At 42.2% G+C, this 23,623-nt stretch overlaps 1 protein-coding gene across 5 annotated transcripts in view; it reads right to left on the bottom strand.

Moving 5' to 3' along the window:
• Positions 1 to 23,623, bottom strand: part of RBPMS (RNA binding protein, mRNA processing factor) — a 165,999-nt gene that overhangs the window by 51,690 nt on the left and 90,686 nt on the right. For all 5 annotated transcript variants that reach the window (XM_057303576.1, XM_057303574.1, XM_026508371.4 and 2 more), the window contains one exon: positions 8,756 to 8,906. In XM_057303576.1, coding sequence (XP_057159559.1) covers positions 8,756 to 8,906 — 151 coding nt within the window. The remainder of the gene's footprint in view (positions 1 to 8,755; positions 8,907 to 23,623) is intronic.

Here is a 23,623-nt window from a genome sequence, read left to right as displayed (position 1 = left end):
CACCTTCCATGTAAAGAGCCCTTAAAAAATAATGCTTTGGGTATACAGTCCTGGATGGAAAAATGGTCATGAGGTAAGTGAGAAAAGAGGACAGTGGGATCATATGTTGTAACCAAACTAAACCAAAGGTAACCTGACACATTGTTTTTTATACATATATGTATAAAAGGATAGACATGTATGTAGAAAGATATATGACAGACCATTAACAGTGGTTCTTTCTGGATGGTAGGAAATTATGTATTTTTAACCCTTTAAATTTAATTTATGGTTTCCTTCTCTAACAATACAATGGATTAAAGCATGGTCATTTTACAAAATGAAATGAAAGTATAATTTTGTAAAGAGAAGATTCAAGAAAAAAAAAAAGGCTATCGGACCTATTTCTCACATGCAGATGAGCCCAGATTGTGATCATGTGGTCAACATACCTGTCTGCAAGGATGTTCCTTAAAATGGACTCAGATCTTTTAGCTCCCTAAATAACAGACCCAACATCCAGTTAGACAGTCCCTCCTATTTCTGTGTTAGTTTAGCTTTCAAACAATTGCAGGACTAGGTCTTTCAATCCCATCCTTTATATAAGGAGCAGGTAAGGTTTTCTGATCTGTGTGAAAAATTTTCTGCAGATTGCTCATCAGCCTTTTGGGACTTTACAAAGAGGGACCACCTAGAGAACACACTGTCTACTTAACTGTTAATGGTAGTTATATATGCTGGTTTCATACTATCACTGTTTCAGGAGGACTGTGCAGATGAAGTCTTGGGATCTGAAACAATGTAAAACAGAGCTGTATTATTGCCTGTTTCCATTCGTGCTCATTTCCATTTCCAACCGAATGATGTGAAACCTGTGAGTAAACTGCCTGCATGTCCTCCAAGTATAAATCAAAGAAGTCAATATCCTCATCTTTGCTGATGATACAATTATTCATTAAATTAAAATACCCGAACTGTTGAAAGTGGGCACTTGTATTTTCTGCAACAACTCAATACTTATACCAAAACTAAATAAAAACCATCAGTAGTTCAATTTGCTCAACTATGTAAGAATACATTTTATAGTTAATGCATCCTGGCCATCAAAATCCGATGCTTTACAGTTATATGGAAGCTTGACTTTCATTGAGTGGCGACCTGCCCCGAAATCTTTTTCTCATAATCTCATACAGGCCTCTGGGGTCTCTAATAAGACCATCTTTAGAGGCTTAAATGAGTTCTTTTTTTTTTTTTTTTAGAGAGAGCATGGGTAAGGGGGCAGGGGGAGGAGAGGGTGAGAGAGAATCCCAAGTAGGCCCCACACTCAGTGCGGAGCCCAACTCTGGGCTCGATCTCATGACCCTGAGATCATGACCTGAGCTGTAATCGAGTCAGATGCTTAGCCGGCTGAGCCACCTAGGTGCCCCTCTGTATTTTAATTTCTTTTTAAAAGTTTATTTATTTATTTATTTACTTGTCAGAGAGAGAGAAAGTGCACAAGCAAGGGGAGTGGCACGCAGAGGGAGAAGCAGACTCCCCGCTGCGCAGGGAGCCCGATGCGGGACTCGATCCCAGGACCCTGGGATCATGACCTGAGCCGAAGGCAGCCCCTTAACTGACTGAGCCACTCAGGTGTCCCTCTGTATTGTATTTTAAAGAAATATTTGAATTAGTTACTGACACTTGAAAATAAGGAAACTTCAATTCATTCATTCATCCTTCAGTAGGCTCCACGCCCAGTGTAGAGCCCAGTGTGGGGCTTGAACTAATGACCCTGAGCTGAAAGCAAGAGCTTAACCCACTGAGCCACACAGGTGCCCCAAGGCTTGAGTGAGTTTAAAGCACCTTCTAACGAATACCTTAAAAGCAACTATAGCCAAAAGCACCGGTGGTCTCTAAGTTAGGAATTTGGTGCAGTGTGATCAGCAATTAGGCCTAAAATGAGCTGTGTGACTTTGGGGAAGTTACTCACACATGTTTTAGTCTTCTTGACTAGAAAATAGCTATTTTACACAGTACTTAAGGATTAGAACAGTAGCTCAATAAATAGCTGTTTCCTTTCTTCCTGTCTATTTAATAAAATCTCATAGTTCATTCAATCGACCACCTGAATTCCAGCAGCCCAGGAGCTGCCTGTGCTCACTTGGGTCATTAGGTAATCTGCCAGTGGTCTACCACCACTCCTCCTGCTCTAATTCTAGCAAGGAATCTGTGTCACTATGAATTGGTACCCTATAGCAAAGGCAACACAGAGGCTGGGGCATAGGATTCTGAGAGCCCAGATATTGTTTTTGGCCCTACAGGTCATTTAATCTCACTGGACATCAGAATTTTATCTTAGGGGTGCCTGGGTGGCTCAGTCGGTTAAGTGACTGCCTTTGGCTCAGGTCATGATTCCAGGGTGCTGGGATCGAGTCCCACATCAGGCTCCCTGTTCAGCGGCGGGCCTGCTTCTCCGTCTTCCTCTGCCATTCCCCCTGCCTTGCTCTCCTGCTCTTTGTTGAATAAGTAAAATCTTAAAATAAAAACAAGAATTTTATCTTAAAGGTAGAGGGATAAGTTAAATGATTCTGAAATTTAAAAACTGGATAGAGAGACATTTTTTTATTACATGCATACTTAAAAGTTGTGGAAGGACAGACACCAAAATGTTAATGGTAGTTATCGCTGGTAGAATTTGGTGACTTTTATGTTCTTCTTTATATTTTTCTGGACTGCTTGAAATTTTTTTCCTCTCGAGAAGCAAGTACAATTTCTATCAGAGAAAACAAACTATTTGCATTATGTAATATGAAACACAAAAATCCAAGGAAGTTGCTTTTCATAGCAAAACAGTCTTGCTCTCGTCCCCACAGAACACCTGCAACTTTGTCCTTGCCTTGCCTTCCCCTAACCAGCTTGATCAGGTCTTCGTCAGACCCAGTTGCTGGCGTTCTAAATAACCCCACTCGAGGAGAGCAGGTCCGGGATACACAGTACCTGCTACCGGCTGGCATCTGCGCATTTCTGAGCAGAACTGGGGACCAGACGGACACCCTCAGTCTTTCCAATGACACGTGCTGTGTATGCTTCCTTGAAAATGGCAGGTACCCTAACTCTCTTCCATGGGCACATGGAGCTTCAGATCAGGCCCTGAATGGCCCCATCCCACAGAGGTGAAAGTTAACAGATTTCATGCTTGCAGAGTGTTGTCCCTAGGAGGGCCCTTGCTAGGCACGCAGGCAGTTCTCTGAACTTTCAGAGGATCTTTTCAGACATGAGACAGAAAACGCACATCTACACAGCCAGGGTCAATACTGGATAAATGGGAAATTCCAGTGGTATGGCAGGAAAACAAGGAAGTGACCTGATTATTCACCAAGGGGTTATGTGCTTACCAGGTATTTAATAAGAGTATTAATTTAATAGAGCATGCTTTGTTTTGGGGGGGCGGGAGTGGGGAATGGGTACAAGGCTGGGGAGAAGAGTGTGTGAGCAGTAGGAGAATTTAACTTTACAATTCCTTGCTCTGCTGGGCATTCTCAAACCTGACTGTGCATCAGAAACACCGAAAAAGCTTTTAAAAATACAGAGCATGAGTCCTAGACCAGACCTATAGAATCAAAACCCCTGGGGTTGGACTACAGGAATCTGAATTACTGCAAAGTTCTAAAGCCTTCTGATATTTGCTCCACAAAATTTGATCTGAATGGGTAAAATCTGTTTATTCTGAGTAAAAGCTCTGTAAGTGTTCGCACTATTATAACATGGTATGTCACAAGCAGCGTGAACAGATCAAGAGCATTGAGTCAACTAAATTCCCTGCGTATTATGACAAAACTTATCGAAGTAGACACTTTTTTTTTTTTTAAAGATTTTATTTATTTATTTGACAGAGATAGAGACAGCCAGCGAGAGAGGGAACACAAGCAGGGGGAGTGGGAGAGGAAGAAGCAGGCTCATAGCGGAAGAGCCTGATGTGGGGCTCGATCCTATAACGCCGGGATCACGCCCCGAGCCGAAGGCAGACGCTTACCTGCCGCGCCACCCAGGCGCCCCCGAAGTAGACACTCTTAATACGTGCATTTTATCGTTTCCTTATCATACCTCAATAACACTGAAAAATTTTAAACACTGTAAATTTTTAAACTTCCAAATGAAAAAGCATAAAATAAAATCTGTAGTATCTTAACTTCTCATGTATTTCTAGGTTCCAGGTGCTAATAAGCATACAAAGGCAGAAAACCACAGGTCTCAACTATAAGGAACAGAGGCACATCCACGTGTATGTTCCTTTTTTTTTTTTTTTTTAAAGATTCATTTATTTGAGAGGGAGAGCGAGCTAGCGAGCAAGCACAGGGAGGGGCAGAGGGAGAGGGAGGGAGAAACGTGAGCAGACTCCGCGCTGAGCATGGAGGCCGACTTGGGGCTCAGTCTCACAACCCTGAGATCATGACCTGAGCCAGACCGAAGAGCCGGACACTTAAGCAACCATGCCACCCAGGTGCCCCAATGTACACATTCTACACACGCATATTAAACGGTCACTGAGGGTATTCATTCTTATAAATGTGGCCCCCTCGTGTCAATTAACTTAATCCTCACAACCCTATGGGTAAGTTTAATTATTACTGCCATTTTATAGATGAGACAATAGAGACAGAGGTTAAGTAACTGGACCAAAGTTACAAAACTGAAAAGTGACAGGTCAGAATTTAAACCCAGGCTCTATCATTTGACATTAGTCTGCTCAGGCCGCCATAACAAAATACCACAGACTGGGTGGTTGAAACAATAGAAATTCATTTTCTCACACAGTTCGAGAGGCTGTAAGTTCTAAGATCAAGGCGGGGGCAGGTGTGGCTTCTCCCAGGGCCTCTGTAACTTGGCCTGCAGACGGCCGCCTTCTCGCTATGCCTTCACCTGGCCTTTCCTCTGTGTGAACACATCCCTGCCCATCTTTTTTTCTTCTTTAAGGAACCTAGTCATATGGAATGAGGGCCACCCTAATGGCCCCGCTTAATTTGATCATGTCTTCAGGACTTTAATCTCCAAATACACTTACATCTGGAGCCACTGGTGACCGGGATTTGAACACATGAATTTTGGCAGAGCACAATTCAACCCGTAACACCTGATAACCGGGTAACCTCAAAGTTACTGGATCGTCCTAAGGCCTGTTTTCAACTGTAAAATAGTGCTACTGAGAATCCAATCCACTTAAATGCTTAGCAGTGTCTGGCACATAGTATCATCATTTTATAGACAAGGAAACAAAACTCAGAGAGACGGTGACTTGCCCTGTTTTCATCTCTACAGTGGGGTTCTTATACCACAGAACACTATTTTCCTGTACAAGCCAATGCATAATCTAGCAGAATTTTATATAATTTGTAAATTTTCGGTATCTCTTACTTCCTACTTTCTCACTGTATTTTTCTTGCTTCATTACATTCAATGGAGTAAGAAGTTAAAACTAATAAAAATTTCATTAGGAAAATATAAAACTTTCCTGGGACTGTGTATGACACTTTCATTCATCCTTTCTCGTAATTTGCAAAGACAATTGGCTATAGTCACAGTGATGAAGCCTCAGAAGATCAATGCCTACTTTTAACTATTAGGAAAGAAAGGCAACTCAATGTTTTGTTTTTTTAACTTAAAATTATACTTTATGGTTGCCTGGCACTCTACATCTATTCAGCCACTTAACGCTCAACACAATCTTAGGCTCTTGCTTTATTTAGCTCTCGTAAGAAGCGCGTGAAGAAGGTATCATTCCCATTTTGTAGCTGACAGAACAGGAGCAGAGCAAAGTTCAATGAGTTTAAGGTCAAACTTGACAAGCTTGACAATGACCGGCAGAACCAGAACTCTCACTGACATCTTCAAATCTAAGGCCAAGGTTCTCCACTGCAGGCCACCATCTCCTCTGGCAAGTGCAGTACCTAGCTTTCTCTTTTTTCATGCTCTGTACAAACACAGCAGGTGCTTGGCAAATAAGACAGTCTGATTTGGGGCAATCGAAACTGAGCCGCAAAAACCCTTTTACGTCCTTTACGTGGGCCAAGTTTCCTGACAACTTTGACCACCACCAACCCCTTGGACTCATAGCTCTTTTAAGTCCCCTTCTTTCCCAGTGTCTAGCACACTGAGAGCTCATTAAACTTCAACCGATATCTGAGAAATGAGAGTTCGAGTAAATATTTATTCTATAACTGAATCTTAGCACATTCTTCCTTTAGTGATGGCAAGGGGTACTTTTCAGCCACAACTATATAAAAACATCAACAAAAAGAAACAAACCTCTCTTATCGTCTACAACAGAGACGACTATAGAATTTTTTTTTTTAAGATTTATTTGACAGAGAGAGAGCAAGCACACGAGTGAGCACAAGCGACTGGGGGAAGGGGCAGCAGGAGAGGGAGAGAAAGAGTCCTCAAGCAGACACCCCACTGAGCCTGGAGCCTAAGAGGCACTGGAGCCTAAGAGGCACTGGAGCCTAGGACCCTGAGATCATGACCTGAGCCAAAATCAAGAGCTACACACTCACCTGACTGAGCTACCCAGGTGCCCCTATAGGGTTTTTCCAATCCCACAATTCTAAGACCCCAGGGCAGTCTACTCCTAACAGTGGCTGAACTGACCACCACCGTGAACACCCATTACAGACACAGTGCAATGGGAATTGCCAATAAAAAACCACCAGTGTTCTCAGTCTGCAGTGCGCTTTCAGGAAAACAATCCTGCACATGTGACGGGAGGTTTGTAATTCCCAGAGGGACCTGTAACGGATGAGAAGGTCGGTCCGGGTCAGAGCGGAGTTACTGTTCATCAAGGCCCCTGTGTCGTAGAAAGGAGCTATATTAAATATAGAGAAATTATGCTAACTTTTATTTTCTCAGGAATAAACCAATATTTGGATTTTTTTTTTTAAGCTTCAAGTTTGTTTTGCCACAAGCAGCCCAGGCAAGTGTTGACCGTGCCATGGAAATTATCTGACCACGTCTGAGCTGTTCTGTACACAGGGAAGGGAGGTGGGCAGAGCTGGCCAGAGTGGTGTTCTAAACCTTGCTCTAAGCTCTCCTACAACTTCACAGACTTGTGGATGTCCAGTTTGTCATCTCTTTTGCTTTTATGTACCCTGCTGTGAACTGGCTATCACCTTCCTGGCTACCAATTTCACAGAGCTTTTGAAACAGATTAAAAAAAAAAAATTGAGGTCCCAGAACAAAAGCATTCAATAGAGAACTGAAAGGGTAAAGTATTACCAGCATTGCACTTGGTGTCTGAATTCATCTTTTTAAACCACTCTCAGATCTGAGGCAGAAAATTCACTAGAAAACTAAAGAGGTACTCTAAATCAAGGTATCTTACAAATCCTCTTTTCTGATGCCTTAATCAAGAGAGAAGACATGTCAGAGGGAAATGAAGAGGCATAAAAATGGAATCACGCAAATAGGCAAATTAAAATGTTTATCTACTTATCACTGTAATATTTATTAAGTATATGCAATGTACAAAAGGTACTGAACTAGATGCTGTAAAGCCTACAGAATTATGTAAGAAATGTCCACTCATCTTCCCGTGGTGCAACTGGACCATAAGATGAAACTTCTGTTTAGAAAGGTTTCAAGTTTCCCTATGACGTGGAAGAACAAATTTCTTTTTTCTCTATTATGACTTCTGGCCTCACAGAAAAATTTTAGAAAACGCTGGGGGAGAAACTCCTATGTGTTAGCTTCCACTGACAAGTGGCAGCTTTCTCAAGAGTTACAGGGCTACAGAATGACTATAACTTCCAAAATAACCTGATTAAATCTGACACACACATGACATGGGGGGAGAAAGAAACTCATGTGCCCTTCAATTTCAATAAGAAAAGTTGAAATGTATTGTCAAGGAAAGCAGGGAGATCAAGATCATGTGGTTTGGAAAGAAGATCAAGAACGATAGGGCAGAAATATTCCAAATAACACCAAGTCACTTGGGATGCCTTGAATGCCCTGCCATATTAAATCACATATAGCTACGCAATGAAAGGAGAAGTTAAGGCCTATCTCACGCCTCACTTATGCTACTGACTGAGCTTAAGAAAGAAAATTAAGACAACCTTTTCAAGTTATTCAATCAAAGGCAAAACTGTAGACTGGCCATTTAAGGGAATAAGCTCATGAAGCGGGGTAAAACACTTGTTTAGCAATTGGTCTCTTAGCCCAATTAATTTAAAACAGGAAGCCCTAGATTTCCTTAAATTTACCAGTATTAGTTTGCTAGAACTGATTGTTCCAACATATAAATTCTTTGTGTGTGTTTACTTTTCCCTCTAGATTTATGGGCTCAACTGTTCTCAAAAATAGAACTTCTTAGTATCTGCTTCTTTCACTTTTAATATTCTCTTTGCCCAAGCCACAGAACTGATCATCTTCAACGAATGAAGTAAATGCTGAGAACCTGCTCTCCTATCCAGGGATTGGGGAATAAAGAAGGGTTCATACCCCCAGGCCAAAAGAACACCCTCACAATAAGGTCATGATGACGTTGAGGAAATCTACAGCACATCGAATGAAATTTTGTAGTAGTTACAGTTCTAATCTAGCTGAACCACCTTTTAGGACGGCCAATCATCAACAAGATTGCTGTATTTGGAATTCAGACAGCAAGAATCCACAGCCTCTTCACAGAAATGGAAAATGACACTCAGCCGGCTCTAGGTCCTGTGGTCTAATTTCACGTGCAGCACACAAACAATTCTTGGTTTGTTTTTTTTTTTAAATGAAAAGTAGATCAACTTACATGGCTCTCTGGCAATGAACTGAGGTACAGTGTTGGGCAGAGGAGTACTGGGGTTTGGAGTCCCTACTAGTTTGTTCTTGGCCATCTTCGTGTTTGCCTTAGCAAACTCTAGTCGTAGTGTTTGCGGAATTTCAGGATCGAAGCGGATGCCCTTTGGAAATAAAGAACAAATGGAAGATGTTTTCATTTCCTTAGAGTCAAACCGGAATGGTGACAAAATAAACACACCAGTAAATCCTGGCCTATCAGAAAAAAAGGTCAGCAAGAGCCCTGGTTCTCACTACTTACACAGAATACATGAAAACCTGTAATACCACATGTCCAGAAAGTCAGGGGAGATTTTGTTTACTTAATTAAAACACTTAGTTACATGTTTTTTCAATTATTTCCTTCCTTCTTCAACAAAAACGTTCAGGTTCAAGTTTTAAATACGGACCAGCAAATTCCTAGCATAGTGAAAAACTTCAATTAACGGCTGCCAACGAGAATAAAATAATTCTTGTAAAGTTTTGTGCAATCCTGGAAATCGTAGAGATGCAGGTCCTGCGTAGTAGTGTTCTGACACTGGCCTAAAACAATGCCATTCTTCAATACCTTAGTTTCATCACCTAGAAATAAAGGGAGAAAATTCCCCTCCCTTTCTAACTAGAGAGCTTTCTTAATGGTGATACATGTATTGACTTAGTAAAACAGGAACTAAGATTTAAGATTTCAGTGTAACTAGTATCATTTAATTCTAGTTAGCTTATAAGTTTATATCAAATGTTAACGTCTTGATGTGGTAAAATCCCAGTTTTGATTACTGCTGGCCTAGTAGCTGCATGGGTAGAGAGAAAACAGATTATATGGGCCAAAGACAGGGTAGTAATTTCAATTACCCTTAACCCTAATTATTGTAGTTTACCTAAAACAAACACACTCGATACATAACAAACATTATAAAAACACAAGATTTAGGACAAGTCTATTTTGAAACCCTCCCACCATTCAAGAATGCCTCCATTGGGGTGCCTGGGTGGCTCAGTCAGTTAAGCATCTGCGTTCAGCTCAGATCATGATCTCAGGATCCTGAGTTCTAGCCCAGAGCCTGGTTCCATGCTCAGTGGGCAGTCTGCGTCTCCGTCTCCCTCTGCCCCCCACCACTCGTGCTTGCTCTCTTTCAAATAAATGAAATCTTAAAAAAAAAAAAAAAAAAAGAATGCCTCTATTACTAAGCATAACGAATAATCTCACGATATCTATTTTCCAATGCTATGTATTCCAACAGCAACAAAAAGATATCCTAGTATAGGGCATATATGTGCATCCCAAACAGGCTCAGGTCCCATGTTTGTATGGTATGTTCTGGAACGGGGCTGGAGTTCTGAAAAGGAGTATCCTAATACAGGTTTTCTGTTTAGTGCACATGTGGGCCTATGGGGTCCAAAGTCCCCTACACTTAATTAGCTTGAAGGAAAGTCAGAGCAACTTCCACCAGAAATTAGTAAGAATCTCTGACTCTGTACAGCAGGACGAACAACTCTGAACTTTACAGGCTCAGCTCCAAAGATGGGAAGAAGAGCTTGTGACTGGATGGCAGCAGCAATAAGAGAAATAAGGGGGGAGGAGGAAAGGAAGGTCCTCAGGGAGATACAACAAAAGACACCGAGTCCTGACCTCCAGACATCCTGGAGTGGGTGGAATTTCTTTGTGAGCCTGATGTACCCATTCTCTGAGAAGAAACCAACTGAAGGTGGCAAACGGGGGTGGGCAGGAAGAGAAGGACTCCACTTTGTACAGACCTAACTGACAAGAAGCAAAAAAGGGGGTGCCAGCTATAAGAAATGTAAAAAGAAATTCTTTCCCTAACTGGTCTCAGTTTTGGTGTCAACTTCGGAGACCTCGGTATTATCTTGCCAAAGATGTGTATGAGGAAAAAGAACCCAGCAGCACTCGGAAGCAGAGTTTACTTCCATCCGCTTCCACTTCAAGAGTGTTTCACTCTATCACAGCTAATATCACAACAGAACAAATATTTCCAAATATGGACCCGAAGAGCTGTGGTCTTTGCTGGGAGACAGATGGAGTCGCAGTCCCTGGCTCTCATTTAAAGGTACGCTGTGGAAGGACTCGCGTATTCGCACGACAGCCCATGAGCTCCACACAGTAACAATCTGTCATCCACGTCAGGGCGTCCTCCCCAGCACTCAACCCCACCAACCTTCCTGGGAAGAAGGAACGTGGCTAAACCTGAGCCCACACCAGCTTGATCACTGTGGCTGGGGCCGCTGTGACCTGAGAAGAGCATCCTGGGACCCGTCCGCGGTCCTCTGGAGCTTCTAGCCTCGGTAACAATGAGGCAATGAGGCGGCACATCTGAATTCCATGCCTCAGCTCCTCCACTGATGTTCCAGAGTCAACAGAGGCTCCGCACAACACGCTTGCCTTTTACACCGCCTGGACGGGTGGCTCGCGTCCTAAAACATGCTGAATTGAGTCTCCCCCACTCCCGAGCCCCTCTTCATATCCCTCCTCCCTGTGTGAGCTAAGTAACAACACCATCATGTTCCAAATCAGGGTTCCAGCTCCTTATTTAAAAAAAAAAAAAGGCAAGCTCAGAAGTTAAAATGACCTAATTTGTTTGGCAGCTTATTCAGAGGCCGGAGGCTTAGAATACAAGCCACATTCCTCTAACATCCTTAGCAGCAATACCATATTTGGTAATCAATATCCTGCTCAGCTCAGTTCCTATCCAGAAGGATCAGCCAAGCCAAAAACATTTTAAATGTTAAAGGATGATGAAGGGGGGGAGGGGAGCAGGGGGGAGGGAGAACATGGAAGTGGAAGGAAAGAAAAGAGGAAGATAGATAAGGAGACATGAAAAAACAAAACAAAAACAACCCAACACCTTGTGCTTTTAATTAAAGCCCTAATAAGATTATTCTCTGGCCAGAGTGACTTCACATTAAACCCTGTCAGGATAAGATTACTGCCAAGTCAAGGGGGAACTCTGTGCCTTTCAAAATCAACTTTTTTCTTTTTTTGCCTATAATTCACCAGAACTCTTCTTATAATGAAGAGAAACCCTTCTCTTCCACCTGCAAATGGTTATCTTATTTACGTGGTGATCAGAAAGGACAGTTGAAGCCTATCGGTATGATGTCAATTCGAGAATACTTAGAAGCAACCCAATCTGACTGACAAAACTACAGGGACAGCCAACAGTCTCTCTTCAAGGTGGCCTGAAACACTGTGACCAAACCAATACAGGTTCACGATCATCTACAAAGACTGAAATCCCTACCCAGGGCAGACTCTGGGAGGTGTAAAGATAGTGCTGACAAATAATGGACCTTAACAGTCCAGTATTCTTGAGTGTACCAGGCAGTTTCAAATCACATGCTTTGGTGTCACGGACTGAATGTTTATGTCCTCCCCAAATTCATACATTGAAGCCCTAACCCCCAACGCGATGGTATTTGGAGGTGGGGTCTTAGGAGGTCGTGAGGGTGGGTCCCTAAAATGGGATTAGTATACCCTTAGATGAGGAGGAAGAGACACCAGAGATCTCTCTCCAAGAGCACACACCAAGGAAAGGCCACATGAGCAGATGGTGAGGACCGCAAGCAAGAAGGAGGGTTCTCACTAGATGCGGAATTTGATGGTAACGTGATCTCGGACTTTCTAGCCTCCAGAACTGAGAGAACTAAATGTCTGCTGTTTAAACCATCCTGGGCTATGTTATTTTGTTATGGTAGCCCCGGCTAGTCTTGGTAACATGCTAACACAGTTTTCTTTCCTGGGCAACAGTTTCTAAAATACTTCATCGTGCGTTTTCTGAACCTTCTATGGCCTCTTACGGGTAAACTTCTCCTTTTCCACCAGCCCCATCTCCAGCCCCACCCCTCCCCTCATCACAGGTGACTCAACCCTCTGGGCTTCTTACTCAACTGGTATATGGCCTGGAATTATAATCACTGGAAATCCTAATAATTCGATCTCAAAAGCTACCAAGAGCAATCAGCAGCGCCCAAGGAGAATTCAGACTCTGCGTTTACATACTGTCATCCTTCACACTGTTACCGCATTCAGGACTCTGCTGAAGGAATTTAAATCTTTCCCCCTTTCTCTTAAAGGTAAATAAAGCTTAAGAACTATCTGTAAATAAAGGTTAAAAGAGATTTTTCTGAATTGTGGGCCTAAACCTCCGAATCCGAATCTGTGTGTCCTGATACTGAATTAACATCCTAAGTTAGCTTAAAAATGCCATTTTATTGCTCAAAAACTCTATCAAAACCCTAAAGAGTCCTAAAAGGATAAGGAAAAAGCTAGTAAAGAATGAAACACAAGGAAAATGTGCAAGGTGAAATGACGAAATCCTGAAGACTCAAGCCTACAGAGATCCAGAGAGTCCCTGTTAAGTGAATTCTAGCTCTTTCAGTGACGTTCTGCAGGCAAGATGGAGAAGCTATTAAGTGATTATGCACAAAGCCCAGGTCCAAAGTAGCTCTCCTGTTTCTCTAGCACTTGTGACATTGGCTTCTTGTGCATTCTGGCTGCTGCTGGAATGATTTATTAGCTGCAAATCATGGATTTGGGACCCTATGAGACTGAATCATTCTGAACAGAAAGGTACTACATCATTCCAACTCCTTAGCAGTGTCACTGGTCTTGGACTAATGTTATCCCACATGAGTAGGGATAAGGATTAGCTAGGAATTTATTTACTGAATGGGAAAAAAGAGGAAAATATCCTTACAGGCCTACCTTCACATGCAATGTGTGGTCCTTGACAGAACAAACCAGATATAAAAGAGCTTTTGTGGAAAAATGGAGAAAACCAAATACAGAATGAGCATAGGTGATATTTGGGAATTGTCAATTTTATTAGGTGTGATATCATGGTAATTTAGGAAAACGTCTTTAGCTTTTAGTACTAAAATACAAAGACTTTAGTACTAAAATACAAAGACTATAATGACAAAATGTCATGATACAACATCATGTATTTACTTTAAAATTCTTAGGAAAAAAAGATGAAGCAAATGTGGCAAAATGTTAAGTTGGTAAGTTCTGGTGATGGGTTAAAGGATATTCATTACTATATTCTCTACTTTTTGGTATGCTTGAAGTTGCATGATAGAAAGTAAAAAAAAGGGGGGGGAGGGGGACACCTGGGTGGCTCAGTTGGCTTCAGCTCAGGTTATGATCCTGGGGTCCTGGGAGTGTCTGCCTGTGTTGGGCTCCCTACTGAGTGGGGGCCTGCTTCTCCTTCCCCCCATCCCCCCTCTCAAAATCTTTTAAAAAGTAAACAACAAAAAAGAAACCCAAAAATTTAACCAAGCACATAATCCTTGTTATGCATCAGAGACAAGACCAATGAAACGAAGTCCCTACCTTGAGGGGCTCAGAGCCCACACTCTAGTGGTGGAGCTATACGGGTAAACCAATGGTTAAACAGATAAACACCAGGCTTAGGGCCTTGTAAGAAACACAGCCAAGGCAGAAAGTGACTGGGGAAGAGGGGAGGCGGAGGCATCACAGAGGAAGTGATGGAAGAGCAGCAACTGACCAGGTGGCAGTCCAGGAAAGGGCTCAGCAAAGCTGTGTGGGACAGGATGTAGAGAAGGGTGAGTGTGGGTGTGCACGCACACGCACGCAGGGGAGGTGGGTAAAGCACTGTGCGAGCAGGCTGCGGTGAGATCACATAACCTTCTGTGCCATGAGCAAGGACTCTGGAATACGTGCATAGCTGAGCTATGAAATTTTTTTGAACTGGGCAAATAATATGATCAGATTTAGTAAAGCCAGGATTCTGAAATGTTAGCATGCCTCAGAATCACCTGGTTGACTTCCTAAATACAGAGTGCTGAGCTCCGCACCTCCCAAGTTTCTGATTCAGTACCTCTGGGATGGGACCTGAGAATCGGCATTTCTACCAGGTACCCAAGCTGACGCTAATACTGCTTGCACAGGGCTATTTGAGAGTCACTGGAGTGGAGGCTGCTCTGCTGGTCCCTCCTCTCTAGGAGGTCACCCACGGGCCCATGTCCGCCTTCTGAGCCCCTACTTCCCTAGCAACAGCTCTGACTATTCAAGTGATAGGTGCTGCCCCAAATGACCAGACGTGGTCTGGTCATTTTGTTCTGAGGATTTCAACCTCGGGTATTAGAGACACAGAACATGGAGGTAGAGTCGCCAATAAGTCACCTTAACAGTCTCCTACAACAGAAAATCTCCCAGTTCCTGTCACTGAGGTCTTCAGAGCTGTCCTGATGCCTGACGGAGGCTTGTTTACTTGGTACAGTCTTCAGACCTGTGAGCTAGCGGCTATCCGGGTGCCTTTATAATTGAAGTAGGTTGGTTTGTCAGTCCTTGACAACTAGTTTTAGGGACGATGAAAGCATTCATTTAGAGAAAATACTGGTAAAGAAAGAGGAGAAGCTATACCCACCCCCACCCCCAAAGCAACATAAGGTTAAGAAAAGAAGATCAGGGGCGCCTGGGTGGCACAGCGGTTAAGCATCTGCCTTTGGCTCAGGGCGTGATCCCGGCGTTCTGGGATCGAGCCCCACATCAGGCTCCTCTGCTATGAGCCTGCTTCTTCCTCTCCCACTCCCCCTGCTTGTGTTCCCTCTCTCACTGGCTGTCTCTATCTCTGTCAAATAAATAAATAAATAAATAAATAAATAAATAAATAAATAAAAGAAAAGAAGATCAACGGTGCTCAGTAGTCTGGCTGGGAGAGAAGACTACATACACTCGTACGTGAACACTATCAGTGCAAGCCCAGGAATGTGAATGGTGTGACCAATGAACCTGTTAACAGTGGTAACTTGGGTGGTGACAGTGGGGGAGGGGGAGAGAACCTGTGTTTTGTAGTGTATTGAGTTTCTTACAAATACGCTTAATTTCTAAAGTTAGGATTTATAAAATCGGATTAAAAAGGAGAAGGGAGGAGAGCTGGTGGAAATGGTTTCCGACAGAGTGCTGGTAGAGACGAGCAGAACAGGAGAAGACAGCCTAGCACACACCACCTGACCAGCTCTAGTAGAGTTTTCTGTTTCGTTTCCAAAACAACATTTTGAAGGAACTTGCGATTTACAGAAAAGCTGCAGATGTGGTATAAAGCATCCCTGTAGGCCCTTTGCCCAGACTTCCCCCCCCCCTTTTTTCCTCCCTGAACTGTGTAAGAGTAAGACAAAGCACGATGCCCCTTTACCCTTTACAGTTTGATTTCCCAAAAGCAAAGACATGTTCTCCTGCTCCAGGATCGAATCCAGAGTCCTACACGGCATTTAGCTGTCACCTCTTTAGTCTCCTGGAATTATCTTCCTCTGTCCTTGTCTTCTGCAACCTTGACATTTTTTAGGCGCACAGGCTATTTTGTAGAATGGCCCTCAATTTGAGCTTATCTGATTTGTTTCTTGATTAGATTCAGGTTAAGCATTTTTGGCAGGAATATCACAGAGGAGATGTGTCATTCTCAGTGTACCGTATCAGGAGGCACATGATGTCATTTTGGTCCCATTACTAGTGATAACTTTGATTCACTTGCCAAGTTTCTCCAGTATAAGGTTATTTTTTTTTAATTAATAAAGATCTCATAGGGAGATACTTAAGACATATAAATATCTTGTTTCTCATTAAGCTTTCACCCATTAATTTTAACATCTACTGAAGATTCTTACCTAAGCAATCACTACTATTGCAGTTGTCAAATGGTGATTGGCTAATCCCATCATTCCTTCTGTATTTGTTTTCTACTCTAAGGAAAAGCTTACCTTTCTGCTCCATTATTCATTCATTCATTCGTCTGTTCATTTGTTCACTCATACATCAGTACTGATTCACAGCTTATTTGACTTGATGACTTATAATTACTATTTGTTTTGGTACTCAGATCGTCCCAGGTCTGTATGTACACGCACACACACTTTCACATCCATATATATTTCTCTACATCTATTTAGATATATTAAAAACACAAGTTTGTACTGACAGCTCCAATTCCAACCTCACACCATTGGGTTAATTCTCGTCTTCCCTTTCCATATTTCTAACTCCTTCTCTGCATCATAGATTATCCACTATACATGGATTTATTTGCTCAAACTAGGAATGCACACTAAGTAGTAGCTTCAGAACTACTACAACAGTATCAACATAAAAACAAACTTATTAACTAAAGTTCAATATTTACGATTCTTTTTGACTTTTTAGCCTAAAAGTATACAGCCAGTATGTATATTCAAGAATTCTTTGGGTTAGTTCTCCCCTCTTTAGTGTGGTTGTATTAACTCATCTGAAATATAGTCAGATTCATTCCTTTTGGTTTGTACCCACTTGGGTCTCTCCCCATCCTTGTCTTTATATGTATTCGTAGCAGGTAAAACTGTTTTACCACTTAAAAAGTTAAGGCTGATTCAACAACTCATTCGTCGATTTTATGTACGGTGACTAGAAAGCTGAGGACCTAGAATTTGAACACCCCCTTACCACCTGTTGTGACTTCCTAAGATACTGAACCTTTAAGAGGAAGCATCTAAATAACCAAACGTTTCTAATCAAATTTATTGTAGTTAATTTTTGTTTAATTTTCAACTTCTGGTTGAAATATGTTGAAATGTTTTTACAAGGGGGAAAGAGAAGGGAAGAGTAAAGATAATTGGAGCTAAAACTGCTGTAATAAACACAGTTTTTATAAAGGATCAGTGAAGTTCATGGCCTGAAGCTAGGGAAGGGAGCATTCTCAAGGCTGAGTTGTTCCTGATGCCTGGTTTCTCCCGGGGAGTCCCAGGCTGAAAGCCTTTAGGAAGTCCCAATACGGGCAAATTCAAATGGTTAAGATTATTCCATTTGGTGTGATTGATATGAAACTACTGGAAAGTAACAGGCTGCCTCTACCACTCATTTCATGGTCAGCGGACTCTGCTCTCCTCTGGGAGCCGGTCACAAGCCACCCAATAAGGTACCCAGTTCTTTTAGAAAAAACGTCATTTCCTAGCAGAATCTCCTAGGCATTTCGCTCACACCCCTTTCTGACCCAGTAATCCAGCAGATCTGATCTGTATTGGATATACAGCATCAGATGAAACCACTTTTTTTTTTTTTTTGGTCAAAGAAAAGTAATAAAATAACAGCCATTTCATAAGATTCAACTTCATATGCTGAAAGAGTTTCCTCATTGATTCTAATAAGCTTTCAACTGCCCCCTTCTTCATGCCCAACTCTAAATGAAAACCCACTCCTGCTCGAAAGGAATGTGGGGCATCCAGAAAACCCTGCCTAGCTAGATGTCTATGCTGAAGAGGAGAAATAAATGCCCTTTAGGTTATAGGTTTTAACCAATTCATTCAGACTTTCTAATACAGAATGAGAGTAATCTGTCTCCAGAAACCATATATACAGTACAAAATCTCAGCGCATAAAAATGCTTTCTTTTGTAATAATCTGCTAAGTTCTTCCTTAGCCTTGAGAATCTCCTAACCTTTACAAACGAAGTCAATGAAACCATCCCGTGTCCAAGAAATAAGAAGCCTGAGGAAAGGAGCTCAAGTCAAGGTCAAACTTAGTAGTGACCACTCTCTGACCTCTTCATCTAATCTCAGTACCTGGATCTCGTCTTCTCTCCACTCCACATCTTGGTTTCTGGTACTAAAACACAGATGGTTTGAGAGCTGGAGTTCTGATGTGCCTGAAGAAGGTTACCCAAGCAGAGACCCCCGATAAATCTCCAGGGCTTCTTCATAACCTGCTGCAATAAACTCTAAGACTCAGAGCTCCACCAGGTGGTAGCTTATCTACCTGGTGGCCACTGCTGGCCTTTCTTATCACTCACTGACCCTAAGTTATAACTTTTAATGCTTTTATTTCTCTTTCTGAAGGTACAGATTATTATCCCACAAGGCAGAAGAAATCAGTATGGCGGGACTGGGGCATGGGGCAGTGGTGAGGGGGTTGAGAGGGGGACCACTGATTTCCTTCTAAATTTTCAAGCATCAAACAGAAAAGTTGAACCAATATCGCTCATTTCTGTAAACAGTGGTACATTAAACAGTATCTATGGGGAAGGAAGAACTCATTCGATTCTCAGGAGGATCTAAAGAGACTGGCATACTCTGTTGATGGCATGCAGGTTTTGTAAAGCATTTATATTCTAATTTATTGCGATTGTGACTTTGGTTGAGTTTCAGCCAACAACCATCCATTTTCTCAGCAACCTTTAGCTTCTTCCATAAGAAACTCAGTGCTCCAACACTCTGCTTTCCTCTGCTACGGTTGACTAGAACAAGCTGATCACTCAGGTCCCTCCCCTACTGCTGACTAGAACAAGGTAACAAATAAGAGAGAATGATTATTACCTATATGTTGTACTCCAAAGATTTCCAGTCATAGTATGATTGACCTAAAAATTAAATGTTCTTAAAGTTGCTAGAATACCATGTGCTATTTTAATAACTTTATGAAATATAATTTACATATCCTAAAATTCACCCTCTTGTGTACAATTCAGTGAGTTTTCAGGTAGTCACTGAGTTGTACAACCATCACCCCTATAGAGCTAGGACATTTTCACAGCCCTCAAAAGAAACTTTGCACACATTAGCAGTCTCTCATTCCCTACTCTCTCCCCTCTTCAACTCACCGCTCCAACCAATAATCTGCTTCCAGTCTCTGTGCCTATTTATTCTGGGTACCTCCTATAAATGGAATCATAGAATACATGCTCCCTTGCGACTGGCTTCTTTCACCCAGAAAAAGGTTTTTCAAGTTCATCCATACTATACCACATAGGAGAACGTCACTGCTCTTTATTGCCGAATAATCCACTGAACCAATATATCCCATTTTTTATCCTCTCATCAGTTCATGGACATTGGATGGTTTCCACTTTTTGGGGGGCTGCTATGAACACTTGTGTACAAGTTTTTGTGTGGACACAACTCTCTAGGAGTGGAACTGCTGAACTCCTTTGTTAACTTTTTTGAAGAACTGTAGAACTGTTTTCCGAAGCGGCTATACCATTGCAATCGCACTACCAATGTATGAGTACCCCAATTTTTTCACCTCCTCACCCACACTTGTTACACTCTTATCTTAGCCATCCTAATAGGTATGAAGTGGTATCTCATTGTGGTTTTGATTCACATCTCTCTATGTTGTTATATTTTAAAACATTTTATAAAGAGGGCTAAGAATAAAGGCCGCCTATTTTCAAAGAGCACTTTGGCTACAGGAAAGAAAATAACCTGCGGACCACAAATCTTTCAACATATAAAAAATGAACTTGAAGGAATTAACTTTTACCTTCTAGAAGTTAAAAACAAAAGTTAGAAACACAAACAGTTTTCTTAAAATTGACAGACATGTCGTTCCCATCAGAAACTAGGAGGTAAATACATACTTTAGAGATATTCTGAAGTCTGGGGGGACCAAGATTTATTTACAGCTTTCTGAGAATTGTCAGCTTTCTCTTTCACAGGCAGCATAAAATATTCAGATTAGAAACAGACTCTAGGCAAGGTATATGCAAAAGTTTCCCTAGGAGTCTGAAAACAATTGTTACATTCAGCTGGAACCTTAAAATGACTCAAGACAAGCCAAAAAGAAACATGCATCTGGGTAATCTGTTCCGGTAGAGATGAGGCTCAGAAACAAAGCGTAGAGGGAAGTTAAAGGAAGAGCTGCATGTTATAAACAGAAAAGATGACGGAAAGAAGGAAATAGGGGTGGGGGGGAGGGGAATCAATACTGCAATTTCAAAAATTTCTTCCAATGTACCATTTCTGAAAACAAATGAGTAAAAATTTTCTACCATTTATAGTGTTAAAGTTTTCTATTACCATTTATAAAATGTGAAAAAAGAAAAGAACCACTCAAATTCTCTGAGTAAAGATCACACGTTGCTGGGTAGAGGTCTGGGTCAGGTTCTCTGACAGTAAGTTGCTAAGTTGTAGAGGGCGATCTACAGAAAGCACGAAATTCACAAAATCTTAGGACTTAATTTTTGGGACCACCTAACTGAGTAGTTTTTGATCACGGGTAGTATTCCTCACTGGCCCTGTTCCCCACACCTGCCAACTCCTTAAGGATATTTGGAAATGTGTGAGGGTGTTTGGGGGCTGTTACAAGACTTGAGATCAGGGGCGCCTGGGTGGCTCAGTCATTAAGCGTCTGCCTTCGGCTCAGGGCGTGATCCTGGGGTTCTGGGATCGAGACCCACATCGGGCTCCTCCGCTGGGAGCCTGCTTCTTCCTCCCCCACTCCCCCTGCTTGTGTTCCCTCTCTCGCTGGCTGGCTCTCTCTCTGTCAAATAAATAAATAAAATCTTAAAACAAAACAAAAAAACAAGACTTGAGATCATACTGGCGTTCAGTGGGCAGGAGGCAAGGATAGAGTCCTGCTACAAGGGCAGGGTACTAGAGCAGCAATACAGTCTCGCCCAGAAGGCCAGTAACTTCCCCAATACAGACGGAGACATTAAGATCCAAAAAAGTAATCCACCTAAATTCACAATTGACTGGGAGAATCCAGAATTTAATTTTTTGATTCCCATGATGGCGTGCGCATGTATATTACATTTCTGGGAAGCTCTTTATCTGACAAAGACTACATTATCTTCTGAAAATAATGGAGGTTGTTGTTCAGTTTCCACTGTGTTGAAATTTAGGTAGACGTGGGATCTGACAAAGAATGAACAAGTGAGAAGTTGTTGTCACATGTAAACCATATTTCATACTTTCCCTAAATAAGGACACTGCTTTGTAGAAACATCAAGATTGTTAACACAACAGCCCGTGCTGCTGGGCCACTGCCCACTGAGAAACTATCAAAGCAATTATGCCTTGTTCTTTCTCTGGATCCAACTATCTCAAACTCCTTGCTCTAGATTTGCCTTAGAATCCTCTGATTTACTACTCATTATCCTCCTTGCCTAAATGGTCATTTGAAAAGAATGTGTCCCTCTCTATCGGTAATGTATTTCGGTTACATTTGAAGAGACCCCTTTCCACCCTTTCCAAGGGCTCTCTGTAGGTAGATGTGGCCCTTGGACTGAAATCGAGCTATGCACCCACGTATAATTCCTTGCTCCACTGCCTAACAGAATACTCTTCCAAGGGAATATTAGGTTTTTAGAGGTCACGTGTCCTTGTTTTTAATCCCTTGAACAACAAAAATCTGTTTAATTTTGTTTCTAAACCACAAGTTCCATAAAACACAATGAAACTAACCTGCTTGCAAAATTTTAGCGACAAAGGACCACGCATCCACACCCAGCCTGGAAGGTTTCCAAAGGTGTATCCTCCATTTTTAGCCTATGTAATTTCTCCTCTGATAACATTCTGTGACAAGCTCAGTTCTCAGTGTTCTGATAGAATCATCTTGGCCACAGTAGAGAAACCCATTATCATCCTTCACCAGCCAACCTGGGTCTGGAATAAAAGTGCTTTGATTGTATTTCCTAGTGACTGGGCCACTTCCTGGAATATAGTTTTTATCCTTGGCTTCACTTTCATTCATGTCAACTACAGCATTCAAATTCATACCCTCTCACCATCAAGCCAGACTCTTCTGGTGAAACCTGCGAAGTAGTTAAAGAGGATGTATGCACCCCAACAAAAAAATGAGCAAAACCTTGTTTCTGCCCCCTAAATCCAGGACTAGAAAAGAAACAAGAAGATGGTCCTGCTGGGTCCCCTTCCCCTTATTGGTGAAGGCAAGAAAACAAAAAACAAAAAAACCCACCAAACACAAAAAACAAAACAAAAACCCAACTGGTTCTCCGGAAGTACCAGCTAGAGTTATAGTGACAGTTACAAAAGAGACAACCCAATTCAAGGTCACAACCAGTTTTGGACGGAACTTCCTCCCACGTAAGAGGCTTGTGACAGGCGTGTGTGCTTTGGAGTCGGCCTGCATTCAAATCTACCTCCACTGCTGATCCGAGGAACGCTGTTTGACCTTTCTGTGCCTCAGTTTCCTCAGCTATAAACTAGAAATGAAAACAGTTGTTCGTGTCAGTGGTTAATATTTGGTGTATGATAAACATCCCTGCGGCCTAGTACTCATCAGCTAAGGAGCCCGCTCCTGAACACGAACTGCTGAGGATTTCTTCTCTTTCAGCTTTTCCGGAAAGGTGCTTCTACCACTTGTAAAAGAGGAGATTCCTAACTCAACTGTGGGATTCCCACAGCTGAAGAAGGCAGCAGGATTATCTGAGCTGCTGTCCGAACTGGTGCTGTGTAGTTTCAAATTATTCTTCTACTCCACCTGGTTTCATTTCTCCGAGCATCGCCCCCCCCCCCACCCCCCCGCCTTCAGCGAGCCATGTCCTCCTCCTCTTGCCCATTTCTGTTAGTTCACATACTGAGTAGCTCTTGGGGGAACTGACTGCTAACGGAAGAGACCAGAGCCACTTTCTGGGAGAATTAGGTGGAAGTACTTCAGAGGTATCTGAAGCGGCCTTTGGCTTGGCCATCCACCCCAGCTCAATTTCTTTTCTCCTAAAGCACGCTTTTTGTTGGCCAGCCACCCCGTGTACATAACCGTGCCCTAGGAGAATCTGCTTTGTATAGGAGGACTATAAAGTCATGACAAGGTCTTTGAAGAAGCTATAAACTCCATCTTAAACATGTCAACAGAATCTGAGTCAAACAGAGTTTATTTTCCAAAGGGTTGCGAGGGCATGATTGTTTGAACTTTTGCCACTATGTTCTCAAACTGTCCTAAAAAGGATGATCGAAAGAGACCTGGGCCCTCACAACGTTAAGGAAAAGGATGGTCAGTTACCCATTGAAGCAGTATTTTACAGTGACGCTTTGAAATGGGTAATATTACGTGGAAAGAAACATAGGCCAGAGTGCAGACGGTATTCTTTCATTCAGG

This window comes from Ursus arctos, unplaced genomic scaffold (assembly GCF_023065955.2).
Source record: "Ursus arctos isolate Adak ecotype North America unplaced genomic scaffold, UrsArc2.0 scaffold_27, whole genome shotgun sequence".
In the NCBI taxonomy this organism is placed as follows: Eukaryota; Metazoa; Chordata; class Mammalia; order Carnivora; family Ursidae; genus Ursus; species Ursus arctos.
The sequence above is the reverse complement of the archived record's forward strand: the minus strand, read 5'-3'. Positions and strand labels throughout refer to the sequence as shown.